Below are 18587 nucleotides of genomic sequence, written 5' to 3' on the forward strand. Positions count from 1 at the left end.
CATGTACCACCACGCCTAGCCTTTGTATAATTTTTAAATAAGAAGTAGCATCTGTTTTGAAATTAAATAAAGCTCCTGCTGTGGAGGGTACTAGCTGTTCTATTCAGTGTCATCTGCATCAAAGACCAACAGCTAGTACAGTTCGCAGGTGGATTATCCATTTTCTGACTTGTCTTTTCTCATTATTTTATTTTATAAAAATTTCTTTAAAATAGAGAGAGACCTGTATGCTAAAGCAGCTTGTTCTTGTCTCTAGTACATCGACATATGCCGCTGGAGGATGCCCTGGTCCTGGTGGCTAGAGAATTGAAGAGATTTTGCGCTGGACAAAGCACTGGGATTTCTCAGAGGGCCTCTGAGCTGGTGGATGACTTCCTGGCCCGTGAGCACCTGGCCAGTTACTCTCCACCAGCCAGCATCTGTCACCTTCTTTTCCTGTTGAGTGAGGGGAAGCATCTGTACAGTGACGAGCTGGGCCTGCTCATGGACTACCTAACAACCAGGAAAGAGCAGCTACAAGGTACATGGCTCTGTCCCTTCCCTTTTGAGTTCTGAACTCTGGGCACATCCTTTTTCTATAAACCCGTGTGTGAAGGAAAACTAGGTTTCTCATTCAGAGAGAGAAGTGTGTGCGTGCACATGTGCATTCATGTGTGTGAGTGATACAAAAAGAACTGGTCAGCATGGGTTTCTAACCTTTACACACTAAAATGCTTCTTTTAAGATTAGAGTTTCTTTTGAATCAGATGTTTAAAAATATATTTAAGATAATTTTTTTGCATTTATTATTGCTGTGTGTATGTGCAGGTTTGAATCAGAAGACAGTTTGTAGGAATTGGTTTGTTTTTTTTTTCCTACCATGTGGGTCCAAGTGATTAAATTCTGGTTGTCAGGCCTGGTGGCAAACATCTTTACTAGCTGAGCTGTTGCTGACCCTAGAGTACATTTTCTGACTTATTCTTTGATACCGTTATGCATATACATAATGAACTCTGGTCATCTATACCTCGTTACCCTTTCTTCCCTTGTCTCAGTCCTGTTGAGCTCACCTTTCTCGCAGCAAGTGCCCTCCCTGCTTTCATGACTGGATTTTGTGCCCTGCTGAGTCTAATTAGGGTTGCTTGCATAAGCACGGGTGTGGATTATTTACTGGAGCACAAGCAGCTCACTAGTGGCTACACCACTGAAATCAACGACTGCCTTTCTTCCCAGCAGCCTTTAGCTGCCCACAGCTCCTCAACCCATGACAGAACATTGGCAGGTCCAGTCTTGTCTGGGCACTGGGCACCCACATCTATCTACCATGCATCCGTGAGTGCAGCAGCCACGTGGCGTTCAGAAGGCTGCACGTCACAGCACTGTCTCTCTTCCTCTGGCTCTGCTTTCTGCCCCCTCCTCAGCCTGCGGGTGGGTGGGAGGATTGATAGAGAGGTGTCCCGCTGAAGGCTGAGCACCTATTCTCAGCACCTCCACCAGGTTTGAGTGGCTGCGTTAACTAAGATTTCTCCGTGCAAGACTGAGACCAGCACTGTGAGTATAAATGTGACTATTTACAGGCGATTTGACAGCATGTCCACTTAGCGAAGCAACAGCAGCTTTTTCCCTAAGGCCCATGACCTCCAGCCAGCACCGTCTCTTTTTGACCAGGTTTACAGTACCAGTTGTGAATTTTCTCCTTAGAGCGATGTAAACTCCAATCATCAAGTGGTAGGATACCCCTACAACCTTGAGGTCACATGATAGCATCACTGAGCACTGAGCCTGGCTGGTCAGTATCACAGTATGCAGTATCCACAACTGAGTAGGACTGTTGATGGCTTTATCCCATCAGCCTCCAGCTCTGTACTAGCCCGGTTTCTCTACATCCTGTAACACGTAACACAGTGTGTGTCTACAGCAGTAGAACCTTGCAGTCTACTTCTGCTAGGCAGCCAAGAGAAGTGGCAATGACCTCTGGAAACTCCCTAACCAATAGGGACTTGTGTTTCACAACTGGTGGCTTACGGAGCAGCATTGCTCAACCACTCAGGGTTATATGCACATGCATGATTTGTACATAGGGCATGAGTGTGCTACAGCATACATGTGGAAGTCAGAGAACAACTTGGTGGAGTTGGTTCTTTCCTTCCATGTTTACATGGGCTCCAGGGATTAACTCAGGCTTGTACAGCAAGTGTTTTATCCATTGAGCCATCTTGACACTCCCTCCTTTTTTCCTTTAAGTTAGCTTTACAACGTAGTAGGTTTCCAGGCTGCTTTTTCATACATCCTTAGTTTTGGTTATTCCTTCCATCCCCAGTGGTTACCTTTCTACTTTCATATCATATGTTGAACTAAATTTATAGTAAGTAGAATGACCTCTGTCCACACATAGGCTTATAATTTCCTCCCTCCTGGCTCTGCGTATCATTTTTTGTTAGCACCAACATGCTTACAACACTGACCAATGTTATATGTTAAAGATGTATATGGTTCTTAATCTTGAGGAGTTTAAAGAACATTTCATTTATGAGCTCGCCTCTTAAAATAGTGACTTTATTTTATTTATTTATTTATGTGTTTGTTTGTTTGTTTATTGAGGCAGAGTTTCGCTGTAACTTTGGAGCCAGTCCTGGAACTAGCTCTGTAGACCAGGCTGGCTTCGAACTCACAGAGATCCGCCTGCTTCTGCCTCCTGGGTAATGGGATTAAAGGCGAGCGCCACCACCGCCCAGCTAAGTGTAGTTACTTTCTAACTGAGCATGGTGTCAGCCACATTCATTTAATCATGGCACTTGGGAGGCAGAGGCAGACATATTTCTGAGTTTGAGACTAACCTGTCTAGAGAGTGAGTTCCAGGATAGCCAGGGTGACACAGAGAAAACCTGTCTAAAAAAAAAAACCCAATAAGTAAATTAATAAGTAGTAGCTTTCTCATTTTGAATGAAGTGTGTGAGACAAAAATAATAACCACTTGTCCCTTCAAGGGAAAAGAAGCTGCTGTGCAGCACACCTGGGATGCATTAAAGCGTTAATGACTCGTTCATCTGACAAGAGAGAGTGGGTTTAGCTTTATATACTTATTATACTTACTTCTCAGGGTGGGTGGAATCTATAAAGTTAAAACATGACAGTCCTGGTCCTGTTTCTTTTTATTATAGAACCTTCTAAATCAGTTAAAGGAAAGAAGACTTTCTTCAATAAGCAGAAGTGAAACTTCTTTGAATAGCCTGAAAGGCTCACTGGCCTGGACGGCAAGCTTCTGCTAACCATTGATTCTTTTTACTTTTCTAGAATGCGAGGCTCCGGATTCATCCGCCAACAGTGTGCCTGCCTCCTTTCAGGGCATGATCACCCCCGTTGTGAGCAAGCCTCCTCCTCTGTTGCCAGTTTCTGGCCCCCGGCCCTTACTTGATATTCCTCCTCCCCGCTCTATCAAGCCCCTCGTTGGAGACAGGCAGGAAGTTGGCCTGCTCCCAGCACCAGGTCAGTGCTTGTCTGTGCGACGCAGAGAGATCCCTCGGGGAACAGATGTGCTTTGGATTTCCTCCTGAAGGAGACACAGAACCTAGAAGAAATCCTTCTACTAAGCTTTATGGCCATGGCTAGAGCTGTTTAAACTGGGTTCTCATAATCCCTACTCTAAATTCAAATGTTTTTGAGGGTTTTATTTCTGAATGATGGCAGTCTTCTAAAGAAGTTTTATCTCTGTAGCTTTTTAATTTTATCGATTTTACTTGTGAGTTTGCCCCTATGTCTGTGTGTGCACCACATGCATTCCTCGTGCCCACTGAGGTTTTAAAGTAGGGCATCGAGCCCCTGGAACTGGAGTTCCTGACACTCATGAGACATCACATGTGTGCTGGGAACCAACTCTGGGTCTGTTGTTAGAACAAGTCCTCTTTACCACTGAGCCATCCCTCCAGCCTCCCTGTCCCCTTTCTCTGTGTGACGGGATCTGCCTCAGGTTGGTTTAACACTGCAGACCTGAAAGCTCTCATGACTAACCTCAGTCCTAACTGGATCCTGTCACTTAGACCCATCTCTTCCCTCTGGGAGGAGGCCTGCCTGAAGTCTAAGCACATAGTGTTCAGACATCAAATCAGGCCTGGCTGACTCTCAGCACCAACCTCTCTGTGCCAGTGACTGAGCCTTTTCAGTCCCTTTTCAGTTCTAAGGATGGAGTTTATCTCCCGCAGAGCACCCCTAGGTCCTCACCTTCCTAACCCCAGGACTGTCTTTCCTCTGCTTCCCTGGTGTTTGAATTAGGTTTGGGGAGGAATGGTTGCTAAGAGCACATTTTCAATTTACCACATTGAAAAAGAACTTGCCGGTGAGGTCATGATTAAAGGCATGGCTTTTCTTTTTTTATAATGTTTAGAAAGTGTAAAGTTTATATGTATGGGTGTTTTGCCTATATGTATATCTATGAATCATATGCGTACCTGGTGCCCAGGTCTTCTAGAGTGAGTTTACAGATGACTGTGAGCCACCTCGTGGGTACTGGAGCTTGAACCTGGTCCTCTGGAAGAATAACCAGAGCTCCTAACCCCCAAACCATCCTCCAGCCTCCCAAAATGACTTTTCACCTGCTCTTTCAAGTTAGATTTATGGTTAGGAATGCCCCCCAACTCTTCCTAGTGCTGGGGTAGAACCCAGGGTCTCATAAGAGCTAAGCAAATGTTCTACCCTCAGTTTGATCCATAGCTTTGGGGACATCATTGTGTATGAAAGTCACATCATATGCTTTTTTTTTTTTTTTTTTTTTTTGAGACAGGGTTTCTCTATGTAGCCCTGGTTGTTCTGGAAATCACTCTGTAGACGAGGCTGGCCTCGAACTCAGAAACCCATCTGCTTCTGCCTCCTTTAAACTGCTGGGATTAAAGATGCACCACCAGGTTGGCTTTGAAACTCACAGAGATTCACCTGCCTCTGTCTCCTGTGTGCTGAGACTAAAAGCATGATCCTCCACCGTGTGGCAGAATAAATCAATCTTTTTTTAGAAGAATCCTTTTTAAAGACTGTGTGGGAAGGGGAGGGTAAGAGAACCAGAGAATTAGGGTAAACTGGGATTGGACCCAGATTTTCACACTTCCTTTTGAAGTTTTAGTTGGTAAATATTTAGGATTTGGGGACAAGAAAGAAAATTCAGGTTATTGTATGTATATTTGAATAGTGGTTTAAAACAGTAAACTTCTTGGCCAGGTGGTGCAAGGCAAACCCAGACTACATAGCCAGATCTTGTCACAGAAAACACAAGAACAAGACAAATCATACAAATTAAGGGTCTGGGGAGAGCATCCTTAGCCTGAAGACCTTCTCTAGACAGAAGACCTGATTGGTTCCTGCCCTAGACTGGACCACTAAGAACTATCTCAATGAGAGAAGTTGGAGCTTGCTGGGAGTTCAGATTGCTCTTCCTTTAGGCTCTTTCTGAAGGGGAGAGCAGCTGGACGTGTCTTCCTGTTTATGCTTTGGCTTTCATTCTCTGCAGGACTGGGCAACCCCAAAGGTCTGTTTCCCGCCTCCTTGCGTCAGGTAGGCCCATCTAAGAGGCCTGCTCCCTTAGGATATTCCCCTGCTGTGCAGGTCAAAAGGCCACTACTTGGGGAGAAGCCAAGCCTTTTGGCTCCATTGTCAGGTGAGTAACATTTGAGCTGAGCGGCGTTCTCGCCTGTAGAACTTTCTGTAGTGAGGGACGAGTTCTGTGGCCACGCTGTGAACACTGCATCATTTACCACTTGTGCATATTGGGTACTGAATGTGGCTACTGTGACCGAGCGTGTAACTTTTTGTCTTTTGAACAGTCTAACATAGCCCTGGTTGTCCTGGAACTCACTCTATAGTCCAGAAAGATCCACCTGCCTTGCCCCCCGTTTTCTGGGACTGAAGGTGTATGCCACCACATCTATCATGAGTATACATTTTTTCCCCCAAGAGAAGGTTTCTCTGTGTGTAACAGCCCTGAATGTCCTGGAATTCCCTTTGTAGATCAGTCTGGCCTCAAACTCACAAAGATCTGCCTGCCTTTGCCTCTCAGGTACTGGGAATAAAGGCATGTGCCACCATTACCCAGAGTATGCAAATTTTTTAATTCATTTAATTTTAATTGTTGGGGCTGGAGAGATGGCTCAGTGGTTAAGAGCATTGCCTGCTCTCCCAAAGGTCCTGAGTTCAATTCCCGGAAACCACATGGTGGCTCACAACCATCTGTAATGAGGTCTGGTGCCCTCTTCTGGCCTGCAGACATACACAGACAGAACATTGTATACATAATAAACAAATAAATATTTTAATTTTAATTGTTCACGTGACCATCATCTGTACTGAAGAGACCATAGTGAGCAGCCCAACTCTGGGCCAGTGAGGGCATCAGAAGGCTGTGTTATGTTTTTACTAGGTATAAACCTGATTTCTTAGTCCTTTGTACTCTCCCTCTTTTTGTTTTGTTTTGTTTTGCTTTGCTTTTTTTTTTTTATTTTGGTTTTTTGAGACAGGGTTTCTCTGTGGTTTTGGAGCCTGTCCTGGAACTAGCTCTTGTAGACCAGGCTGGTCTTGAACTCACAGAGATCCGCCTGTCTCTGCCTCCCGAGTGCTGGGATTAAAGGCGTGGGCCACCACCGCCCGGCTTGTTTTTGTTTTTCAAGACAGACTTTCTCTGTGTAGTCATGGCTGTCCTAGAACTCAACTCTGTAGACCAGGCTGGCCTTGAACTCACAGAGATCTATAGAGGTGACTGCCTCTGCTTCCGGAGTGCTGGGATTGCACCACTGCTGCCCGACTTTCTCCCTCTCCTTTTTAAAGTTGCACACATACATAGGAAATATTTCTTTCATAAATGGAGATAATTGTCAGTTGTGGATAGATGATAACCATAGGAAAAATATGCACGTGACAGTGTTGTTAAATTCCTGCTAGATGCTCTTATCTGCTCAGTGGCTTAAGCTTAAAGCTTACTTGCTTCTGACTATAATGAGAGTTACTAAAATCCAAAGAGGTGCTAATAATACACCAGCACTAATCTCTGTCACCAGGAGAGGTGGGCCAAAGGAATGTCTTCTCATAATGCTGCCAGTCAGCTGTGGGTCTTGAATCTCTAAGAGCCTCTGTAGATTCTGTTGGAATCAAAGGAGCAGGCGGCTCCCCTTCATGGGAGGAAGGCAGGCCTGCTCTCCCATACAGAGGTGTTGCTGTGATTGTGATATGCACATTTATAAAATGGTGGCGTGTGTGGAACAACCTTTGGCCATGGCTCCACCTTCTGAGCACCCAAATAGTATGACTGGTTTTGACACGGCTGGAATGGCAGGACTTCCTTGGGAGAAGTTTAAAGAACTTTCATTGCCCCTAAGATGGGACTCCATGGCTTTTGAAGGCTCTTTTAGTCCCCAGACAACAAAACTGATGATTGGGGGGAAGCTTTTTAAAACAGAAAGGCAGCTGGTTGGCATAGTGCTTGCCTGAGGATGTATGAAGCCCTGGACCAGTCCTCAGCACCATATAAGCCAGGTATGGCAGAGCAGGAGTTTAAGGTCATCCTCAGCTACATAATGAGTTCTAGGCCAACCTGGGCTATATAAAGCTGTGTCTCAGAACACACACATAAGCCTGGAAGATGGCTCAGTGTGTAAAGCTAACTGCACAACTGTGGCAAATCCAAGTTTGATTCCGGAATGCACATTACAGCTGGATGCAGCCGTGCCTATCTCTCATCCAGTCCCTAACTTGTCCACCCGTAAGCACACCCACACGCACACGCGTGCACATACACACATCAAATGAATTAAAATATAAAAATATGTGCAACCCCTTCTCCCCATAAAAAAGGGCAGCGGGAAGCATATTGGTACAAAGTAGATCGATAACTATTAGGATACATCAGACCCCCATTGGGTACCAGGCATGGATGTGCCATGTAGGTTTTAGAGATTTTTTTTTTAATTTAAAATATTTTTTTTCTGTTTAAGTTTTATTTTCTGTGTCTGAGTGTTTTGCCTCCATGTATGTCTGTTCAACACATATGTGTCTGGTGCTTGAGGAAGTCAGGAGGGCATAGGATCCCCTGGAACTGTAGTTAGAGATGGTTGTAAGCCACGGTTTGGGTGACAGAGAGTGAACCTGGGTTCTCTGCAAGAGCAAGAAGTACTTAACGGCTGGGTCATCCATCTTTCTGGCTGCTGTCAGATCTTGAACATTTCTGTGACCTTGGTGTGATGGTCACCTCCACTTTCTAGATGAGTTGCTCAAGGCACAGAAAGTATTAACATGCCCAGAGTCACGCTCAAGTGCCTAGTGGAGCCAAGACTGCACACTGTGGAGCGAGGATCCCATACCCTGTGTCCTTTATCACTTCATGGTCTCAGTGAATTGATTTCTTGGGTTTTTGCCTGAGTTCAGTTGTACCCTCTCATTCACAGCCTACCTCTAACAGCGGCCCAAAGGACTCTCCTAGGAGCCACCTGCCCGTACCCACCACAGTTGTGAGCTATAGAATGTCAAAGGGAGGAGTGAGCCTGGTTAGCATGGATCTGTGTGTACCCAGGAGGTAGTTGGGTTTGGGAACCTGGCAGGGAGGGACATCTTCATCTTTTAGGGAGGAACCTATAGGCCATGTATGTGACTCCCTGGAGATAGGGGTTGGGAACTGCTCCATGTTGCCCTTCAGTAAGATTCAGGATTTAGTGAAGTAATAAGGAAACTTCAGCCTGTTAGAGAATTGCACAGATAAGTTTGGTCCTGATGAGGCTAGGCCTTGGGACAAGTTGGCTACTGGGATGGAAAATGATACGGCTTTGTCTCTTTTTGCAGTTCTTTTTAAGTCAGTGCCACCAAAACGGGCACTCCAACCCATGTCCTTACGGAATTAAGGGATGTGCTAAGAAGTCTGAAGAACAGGGTAGCTGGTTGTGGCCCAGATGGCAGCTTTACATCTTCCAAGAGTCAAGGCTCCTGCTTGACTGCAGCTCTGCTGTGCAAGCCCTGAACACAACCGTGGCTATCTTTGACTATAGTCCCATGGAGACTTTCTCATCTTTACAGTATTTTTATGTCAAACAGGAGAGTTGTATGAGGTCATTGTTATATAGAACCCTAACTATTCAGTTATGTTAAAATACAATAAAATGTCTGATTTTTGCATAATGCTTGCCTTCATGTTAAAAAACTGCTTATTTGATATAACTTTAGATCTACAGGAAATTTGCAAAGATGATGCAGAGAGGTTCTTCATGCAGCTTCCCCAGCAGCATCTTACATAACCGTGCTGTGCTTGTCAAGCCTAGTGCCGGAATGCCTCAGAGGAACATTAACTATATATATATATATATATATATATATATATATATATATATATATATTACAGACTTTATTTGGGTTTCAGTCTTTTTCTTGCTCAAGTCATTTTTATGTTCCAGCATCCTAGTCTGGCAACCATAATACATCTACATTCTTTTTCATTTTAGTGTGTTCCCTTCTTTTACTGGGAACCATTTTTAGTATGGAGACATTTGCCTAAGAAGTCCTATAGCTGAGGAGTCCTATAGCCTATTGGTCCTTCGAAGGACCTGGCTTAAGTTCCTAGCACTCCCAGGATGACTTCAGCTCCAAGAGATCTGGCATTCCCTCTGATCTCTGTGGGCATCAGGCACACGGTGCACATATGCGCAAGTTAGACACTGATACACAAAGTTAAATCTAAAAATTTTTTGAAAATGAAAAGTATTGTAAACATGCCTATATCCTTTTGCTCTTCTATGGAGGTAAATTGAATAGTTTATCACACCACCTGTTAATGTCTTTGCATGCATCTCTCAAGAATAGGGTTATTTTCCTACATAGCCGTGATACCATTATCCTAGTTGGAAAATTAATAACTAAGCCTGGAATGTTGGGCATCCCAGAGATTAGGGCAAAAGGTTTTCAAGTTCAAGGCCCACCTGGGCAACATGGTAAGACCCATCTCAAAATCTCTCACACCATGAATAATAAAAATATTATTTCAGAATATTTACTTACCTTGTTTAAGTATTTGAATTTCCACAATTATCCCAGGGGTGCTTTTATGATATCTTTTTTTCCTAAATAGGGACCTAATTAATGTTTGCTCATTGTAGTTGCTTTTTATAGAAATCAATCTCCCCTCTTTGTGTGTGTGTGTGTGTCTGTGTGTATTGTTGTTGTCATTGTCATACTGTTTTGAGTTCCACTCAGTGGTTTTGCAGCATGTGTTGACTGTGACTGTCTTCACCGTTTACCTATATGGATGCACTGTAGTTCCTGTTCTAGAGTTTGGTCTAGTGGTGTGATGATCTTCATGCCGAGGGTTTTGACTTCAGTATTTTGGGGATGATTCATCACATTAAAAGGTCCGGTTAAGTGCAGTTAGCATTGTGGGCTGAGTGGTGACTTCCTAGTACAGAGAGGAAGTTCCCCTGGCATCATACAAGTGCACAACATTTTAGGGGCTAAAGAGCTGACTCAGAGTTAAGAGTTTCCTGAAAGAGCAGAGGACCCAGTTTTGATGCATGTTGACTGCTCACCCCAGCTGCAGGGGGATCAGTACCTCTGGCCTCCACAGGCACCTGCACTTGCATTTATTGCACACACAGTGTATAATTACAAACAAAACAAATCTTAAAGAGATAAGCACTTGGGCTGGAGAGATGGCTCAATGGTTAAGAGCATTGCCTGCTCTTCCAAAGGTCCTGAGTTCAATTCCTGGCAACCACATGGTGGCTTACAACCATCTATAATGAGGTCTGGTGCCCTCTTCTGGCCTACAGACATACACACAGACAGAATATTGTATACATAATAAATAATTTTTTTTTGAAAAAGAGATAAGTACTTTAAAAATAAAGCTAAATGTATAGGTTAGTAGCAGAGCACTTGCCTCCCATGGATAAGGCTTTCGGTTCCATCCCTAGCACTGAAGAAAAGTCGCTGATGCACTAACCGTAAAGAACTCAAAGCAAATGTGGTGAGCAGTGAGGAGCAGCGGTCCCACTTCTTCCGGCTGCAAGCATCCATGATCTCTACACTTACAGGTCAGCATCTGAGCTCGTGTAGACCTTCCTCTTCTCTGGTATGTCCTGGTCGTGACTACCTGTGTGTGTTGCTGCCTCTTGAATATTTGCAAACAGTTTAGAGCATAGACGCCTTCATTTACACAGGGCTTTTCTAGCATACAGTTCAGATCATTTCTGATCTTGAGCTGTCTAAGCAAAAGAGCGTTAGTGTTCATGTAAACTGGTTTTGTTGCTTCAACCAGATAGTAGTCACACTTACCTTTGGGCTGTGATTGGGCTTCAACCAGAAACTCATGCTTACCTTTGGGCTGTGATTGGCAAGTGAGTCTGTTTTTTGGGAAAGATGTCCAGGGAAGGAAGCATTCTGGCATTGTATTAGAAAGTTTAGAAATAATGGGGGTTGGCAAAATGGCTCACTAGGTAAAGGTGCTTGCCCCCAGCCAAGCCAGATAATGTGAGTTCAGTCCCTAGGGCTGATGGAAGAAAAAAACTGATTCCTGTAAGTTGTCCTCTTGCCTCCATGTACATTTTATGTGTAAGCACATACATCAGTAAATAACTTTATTTTGAGACAGGGTTTCTCTGTGTAGTACTGGCTGTCCTGGAACTCACTCTGTAGACCTGTCTGGTCTTGAACTCAGAGATCCACCTGCCTCTGCCCGCCAAGTGCTGGGACTAAAAGCATGTGCCACTGCCACCCGGCCATAATGTTATTTTCACTTAAGTATATAATATACTTTGAGCATGCCCCCCCACTTCACTATCCTCCCCCTTCTCGCTCTTTCCCATCATATTAGTCTCTCCCCAACACTCCTGCTTCTGTTTTGAAGTCATTGGTATATGTCTTAGAATCTCTAGGATATGCAAATGAATAAAAGCTTGTAATACTTGGGTTTTTCCTGATACTAATTTGATTTGATTCACTTAATATGATTATCTTTATTTGTCTGTAAACTTAAGTCCTTTTTTTTTTTTTTTTTTTTTTTTTTTGGTTTTTTGAGACAGGGTTTCTCTGTGGCTTTGGAGCCTCTCCTGGAACTAGCTCTTGTAGACCAGGCTGGTCTCGAACTCACAGAGATCCGCCTGCCTCTGCCTCCCAAGTGCTGGGATTAAAGGCAAGTCCATTCTTTTTAAAAATAATTTATTTTTATTTTATGTGCATTGCTGTTTTGCCTACATGTATGTCTGTATGAGGGTGCTGGATCCCCTGGAACTGGAGCTACAGTTGTGAGCTGCCACGTGGGTGCCGAGACTTGAACCTGGGTCCTCTGAAAGAGGAGCAGGTGCTCTTAACTACTGAGCTATCTTTCCAGCTCTTTTGTTCTCCCTTTAAGTTTTTATTTCAAGGACAGCTTGCAGGAATCAGTCTCCTCTGCCTCATGAATTCCAGGTATTGAATTCAGATTGTCAGCCTTGGTGGCAGCTCTTTTGCCTGCTGAGCCATCTTAGTGGGTCTTTGTTTTCTTTTAAAGATAGGGTCTTGCTGTATAGGAGTAGTTGATTTTCACAGTCAACTTGACTGGATTTAGAATCACCATGGAAACACACCTCTGGGTGTGCTATTTAGGGTGTTTCCAGAAAGGTTTGACTGAGGAGCGAAAACCCAACATCACTGTGGACACCACCACCCCATGGGCTGGGATCCTGGTCTGAATTAAAAGGAGAGCAGTCAGCTGCGTGCCAGCGTGCCTCTCTGCTGTCTGATGTTGATGCTGCCTTGCCTTCTCTGTGGAGACAGATGCACAGTCACACTCAGAGCCACGTCGAACGCTGCCTACCTTGAGCTGTCTTTGTCGCGGCCGCGAGACAGGTGATAGAGTGGTCTGGGCTGCTCTGTTGCTCTTAACTGCCTCTACTCCCCGAGTGCTGCCATGGCAGGCTGTGGCACAATGCCCAGTGAAACCGTTAGAGTTTTCACTGTTGACCTGGTGTTTTTCTTCTGTTTTATCTGTACACATTGGCACATGTTCATGTGTCTGCTCACAGCTTTGAGAGCAGTTCCGAGGCTCAAAAGGACTTGCTACATCCTGAGCCCCGCTAGAATTGTGTTGACTTCTTAGGCTCAGATCCCGTTGTCTGGGAAATCCCAGACTGGTCTTCCTGCCTCTGTGCTTCTGGTGTTGGTTTTCGCCCTCATTCTCCACATCAAGCTTTGAGAGCTTCTGAGACTTGCTCCTGAGTTCCTGGCATTTATTCCAATGCCATCAAGTCTGTCTGTCCGTCCTCTCAGCAGATCGTGGGCCCAGGTGAAAAGAGTATGCTTTGTCCCCTTGTTCAATACCTAACAGTGCCCAGACCCAGCAGGTTCCCAGCGCACTTGTCACATGGGTTGTCTAGATCCAGGGCATGTGGATGGGACCCTGGCCCTGCATCCTATAGGCAGGGAGGTCCTGGGGTGCCCAGCCCCAAGTCACCTTTGCCTGACTTCTCTGCCCAAGACTGTCAAGTGTAAGACTGATTTCTTCCTTTGTGGGCAACTACTTAATGACAGAAACTGAACTCCAGGCATGGTGGTGTAACCTTTAATCCCAGGAGTTGGGAGGTGGAGGAGGCAAACCTCTGAGTTCAAGGACAGCCAGGGCTACACAGAGAAGCCCGATCTCAAAGCAGAAACTGAAATCCAGACTACCTTTTCCAATCTCAGGAAGCATTAGTAATGACAAACTCTTCTGAAGTTTTCCTAAACTGCTGTTTGGTCGGGATGTACCAATAGCTGCCATGGACGCTATATACCAGCCGTTCTCAACCCGCAGGTTGTGGCCATTGGATAATACATAGCTCCGGTGGTCTTCAGAACTAAGGAGCAAAATTACAGTGATGACGTATCAACAAGAATGATTTTCTATTTGGGGGGGGGGGGTCACCACAACACTAGGAACTGTATTAAAGGGTCACAGCACTAGGAAGGCTGAGAACCGCTTACTGTGCTTTCCCATTTCCCTTTCCTGTGATGCTGATCCCACCCGGGATCCTGACCTTTTGATGCCTGGTTACACTTACCAAACAGTGTATTTCACAACCAATCCATCCTCCTCCACTGCCAAAGGGAGCCGCCCCACTCCCACCCCAGGCATCTGTGGGCAGCTTAATGTGATGCTCCTGTTCTCTGGGGCCCCTGGGCAAACGAATTGGCTTGAACTTGAACCCTTCTTGGCTCTCCTGTGCTTGTTTGTGTATGATAAACTTTCTGAAGGTAAATGTTTGAATTGTGCATCATTATTTGATCAACCTTTAGTGCTTGTCTGCACCAACGGACTGAGGGGCTCAGTCTTTCCGACTGGGCTAGAAAGACAGAAGGTGTGCTCTTGGCCAGCGCAGAGCAAGCAGCCCTGCCTTCTCGGTTTCCTGGCACTCCTGGAAGATGGTTTTGAAGGAGGAAATTAATGTAGTGAGGGCTTGCTTCTTGTTTTCCTGCTGGTAGAGAACTCTATGCTGGTGGTCTCCTGAGAATCCAGTGAATGGCATAGACCCCTTGAGGATTCTGCTGTCCACCGTCTTATAGTTGAGGAGTGGGGTGACAGCCGCTTAGAGAATGAACAGTTTCTTTTACTGTTACAGGAGTAATAGATAGACATTTAGGCAGAAAACCTGGCCTTGCAAGAAATAGTCTGAGTGGCAGAGGCGTGCCTAGAGAGGGCGCTTGAGCCTCTTCCTCTTGTTTTCTGGTCCCACATGGCTTTCTTTTTCAAATGCGGCGTGGCCATCTGTCTGTCAGTATCAGTTATTTTACCTGTGCAGACATCACATCCCGTCTAACCAGTCTCGGGGAACGCTTAGTGTGACTCCCAAGCTTTATTGTTCTTACCTGTGATAAGTATCCTTACCCATATATATTTGCCTCTCTTTTATAATTTTTCCTGAGAATTAATTCGGAGAAATGGAACTCCTGAATCAAAAGTCTAGAAAGTAAGAAAAGGTTCATTAGTGCTGTTGATATAGGCAATTAAAGCAAGCACACTCTGCAGCTCTCCTGTCTGGACAGTGTTAATAGCCCGGTGGAGCCATGGATGGAGTCCTGTGTGCATACTGGGACCAGCATTCAGATCATGGACTCTGAGCCATCTCTCCTACTTCACCTCTTACTAGTTACATGACCTTGACAGGTTACTTTAATATTAGTCTCTGTCCTCATCCACGAAATGGGATGAGAAAAGTACTCATCTCATAAATTTACAATAAAAAACAAAAGGAATTTCTGTATGTGAAGCACTTGGAACAGTGTAAGGCCTATAATAAATGCCATGCAAGTATTTACTGTTACTCTCTATCCACTTTTCCACCTAACTGCCTCTGCTTATCAGTGAATAAGGGCCCAATTATTTTTAATGGGTGTGTTGTATTCTATTGTAAGAATGTCTCCCTGAGGGTCTGTAGGCACTTAATGGTTGTAGTATGGCTGGCCACTGATTAGTTTTTTATGCTCCTCTAAGCAGCCCTGATCAAAGTCATTGGGTCACCAAAAAGAAAAGAAAATAAGACATGAAAGAGTTCCGGAAAAGTTGGGGAAAGGTGGAGATGTGGGGGTCAGGGGTTAGATAAGAAGAGAAGGCAGATCAGTAGGAGGGAGAGGGGATAACCCATGGATATGATCCAAATACATGTATGAAGCTGTAGCAATGAAACCTATTATTATGCATAATTAATATGTGCTAATAAGAGCACTTGAATTTTAAGGTGTACCTTGGAGCCAGGTGGTGGTGGCACACACCTTTAATGTTAGCACTCAGGAGGCAGAGGCAGGTGGATCTCTGAGTTCAAGGCCAGCCTGGTCTGCAAAGCTAGTTTTAGGACTACAGAGAAAGACACTGTCTTGAAAAACAAAAAGAAGAAAGAGGGAAAAAAGATGAGCCTTGGACTGAGGCTGAAGCTGAATGGTGATAGAATAGGTCTAGCCTGTACAAGGTTCTGGGTCTAATCCCTAGCACCCCTACTCCTGTAAAAAGCGGGGGGTCTTGATCCATCCAAACCCTCATTGGTCATTAAACCTAGAACCTCTTGTACGCTCTACCAGGCAAGGTTTCTACCACTCAGCTGCCTCCCTGACTTTGGATTTATTTTTTGTTTATTTGTTTCTGTTTCAGGGTTTTTGGGGGGTTTCCTTTTGTTTTTAGTGTCCAAGATAGGGTTTCTCTGTGGAGCCCTAGACTCCCTCTATGTAGGTCACCCAAAGTTCTATAACGTTGTAGCATCCATCTTCAGCCTACAGGCCTATAGTATCCGGCAAACTTTACCATGAAGCAGGAAATTTGAAGATCTCTGATGCCCTGTACTGGCAAAGTTTATCAGTTGCTTTCTTCTGTGTCCTCTAAAATGTCTGGCAGTTCTCTCATGAAGCAGGTACCCCAAAGGACCATCTCATGTAGTGGGGAGCTGCAGGCTGTGTTCCTGCCGCCCCAGCTCCTGGTCGCCTGGCTAGTTTATGCCCCAAAATAACGACACATAAACTGTATTCATATAAACACTGCTTGGCCCATTAGCTCTAGCCCTTACTGGCTAATTCTCATATCCCGATCAACCCATCTCTAATAATCTGTGTAGCACCAGTCTTACTAGGAAAGATTCAGCATGTCTGACCTGGCAGCTTGCTTCATCGCGTCTGGCTCAGAGGAGCTGCCCTGCATCTGAGCTCACTTCCTTTTCCTCCCAGCATTCTATTCTGTTTACTCCACCCACCTAAAGGCTGGCCAATCAAATGGGCCAGGGCAGTTTCTTTATTAGCCAATGACCTTCCTCCATCAATCTCATCTTCTTTTGGCAAGTTTAGCAGTCATTTTTCTGTGGGTCCTCATGTTCAGTTCATACAGCATGCCATCCAGCAGTCCAGGCAAGAGCAGTTTCTTACCCAGATTGCTAACAAACTCCATAAGGAGCCTCTTCAATGCCTGTCATCTTCTTGAAGTAGATTGGTGCTACCAAGAGCAGATGTGTCTCATTGTCATGAAAAGTCCTAAGTTTTAAAACACTTTAAATGCCATATTCTGTCAGTCTTTGAAAGGTTTGAAGAATATCTTTATCTGAACTATATCTCTGTACATTTAGAAAACCTGACTAACACGACTACAAGCTTGACTATTATAGATGACTATTAACATGTATTTTTGATTATATATTACATTTTTAAATGAGCTGCACAAACACAATCCCTTAAGAGCAGAAATATACATATAATAAAATTGACCTTAAATTTGTATCAATAAACTAAGATCCATACCAATGCAAATATTCTTTATATCATATCCCCATTTAAATGAAAACATTTATAAACAATATTTGGAAATTTGGGAGTACTCTCCAAACTGCTTCCTGCTGTTTTTTGGGCAAAGTATTTTTAGGGGTTCATAGAGACATTTCGGGGATGTTGGTCCATCAAACCACATTAGCCTGGAAGGAATCCACGGGTTCTCATCCTCTGTGGAAACAAAAGGAGGCTGCTGTCTCCTTCAGCAGCTACATGGCATCTCTCTGACTCTGCCTACTTTCTCTCAGTATCTCTGTTTGGATTTCCCACCTAGTTTTCCTCTACTAAGCCATTGCCCAAAACAGCTTTTTAAATAACCAATGGTAATAAGACATATTCACAGCACACAAAGGGGAATTCCCACATCACCTCTGTAGACCAAGCTGACCTCAAACCTACAGAGATTCTTCTGTGTTTGTCTCCTGAGTGCTGGGATTAAAAGTGTGTACCATTACCCCTCGGTTTGTTTGTTTGTTTGTTTGTTTGTTTGAAAACAATGTTCGTTTCTTTTCTATTTTATGTGTATGGTTGTTTTGCCTGTACTCATTTGTGCCTGTGTACCAAACGTGTGCAGTGCTTGCAGAGGCCAAAAGATCCAGATCCCCTGGAACTGGAGTTACAGATAGCTGTTAGCTGCCAGGTGGGTACTGGGATTTGAACCAGGGTCTTCTGGGAGAGCAGGCAGTGCTCTTAACCGCTGAGCCATCTCTCTAGCCCATTGTTTTGTTTTTAAATCAGACTTCTTGCTAATCATCTTCTGTGATAAATTCCCAGAGCTAGAATTGGTGAGTTCTTTTTCTTCTTTCCTTCCTTCCTTTCTTTTTCTTCCTCTCCCTCTCTCTCCTTTCTTTTCCTCCTCCCCAATCTCATCCATGGGTCTTCCCTAAGTTGCAGGGTCTGGTCTTGTACTTACTCATTCTCTGGAGTTTCAGGAATTAGAGATCTGTAGCACTGTGCCAGCTCTTGGGCTCACTTTTAGTAGTCCTTAAAAGTGCATGCCCTTCTTCAGAAACTAGAGATTCTGGGCTTATTTGGGGGTTTCTGGGAACCCTGGCCAGGGTCCCTCACCTCTGCAGAACCCAGACTCATCTCCGGCAAAGAGAAGACAACAGGAACTGTTGAAGGAAGTCAGAGTGAGAGGAAGAAGCTAGTTAGTATGTGTCACCTCTGGTGGAAGTGTCCCATTCTATCAACAAGATGGGGCCTGTATTGGCCCTGGTACAGAAAGGCCTCAGTACAAAACTCTGGTGTGCTGTCATTTTGAATACAAGTACTATTGGGAGTTGGGCAGTGGTGGTGTAGACCTTTAATCCCAGCACCTGGCAGGCAGAGTCAGATGGATC

The 18587-nt window shown here is 44.6% G+C and overlaps 1 protein-coding gene across 1 annotated transcript; it reads left to right on the forward strand.

Moving 5' to 3' along the window:
• Positions 1-267: 267 nt before the first annotated feature.
• Positions 268-8914, forward strand: LOC130863982 (uncharacterized). The gene is made up of 4 exons (XM_057754309.1): positions 268-520; positions 3274-3465; positions 5474-5620; positions 8788-8914. Exons 1-4 carry the CDS (start codon positions 268-270, stop codon positions 8844-8846), a joined length of 651 nt encoding a protein of 216 aa, XP_057610292.1. The 3' UTR covers positions 8847-8914.
• The last annotated feature ends 9673 nt before the right edge of the window (positions 8915-18587 follow it).

The sequence above is a fragment of the Chionomys nivalis genome, chromosome 21, assembly GCF_950005125.1.
Source record: "Chionomys nivalis chromosome 21, mChiNiv1.1, whole genome shotgun sequence".
In the NCBI taxonomy this organism is placed as follows: domain Eukaryota; kingdom Metazoa; phylum Chordata; class Mammalia; order Rodentia; family Cricetidae; genus Chionomys; species Chionomys nivalis.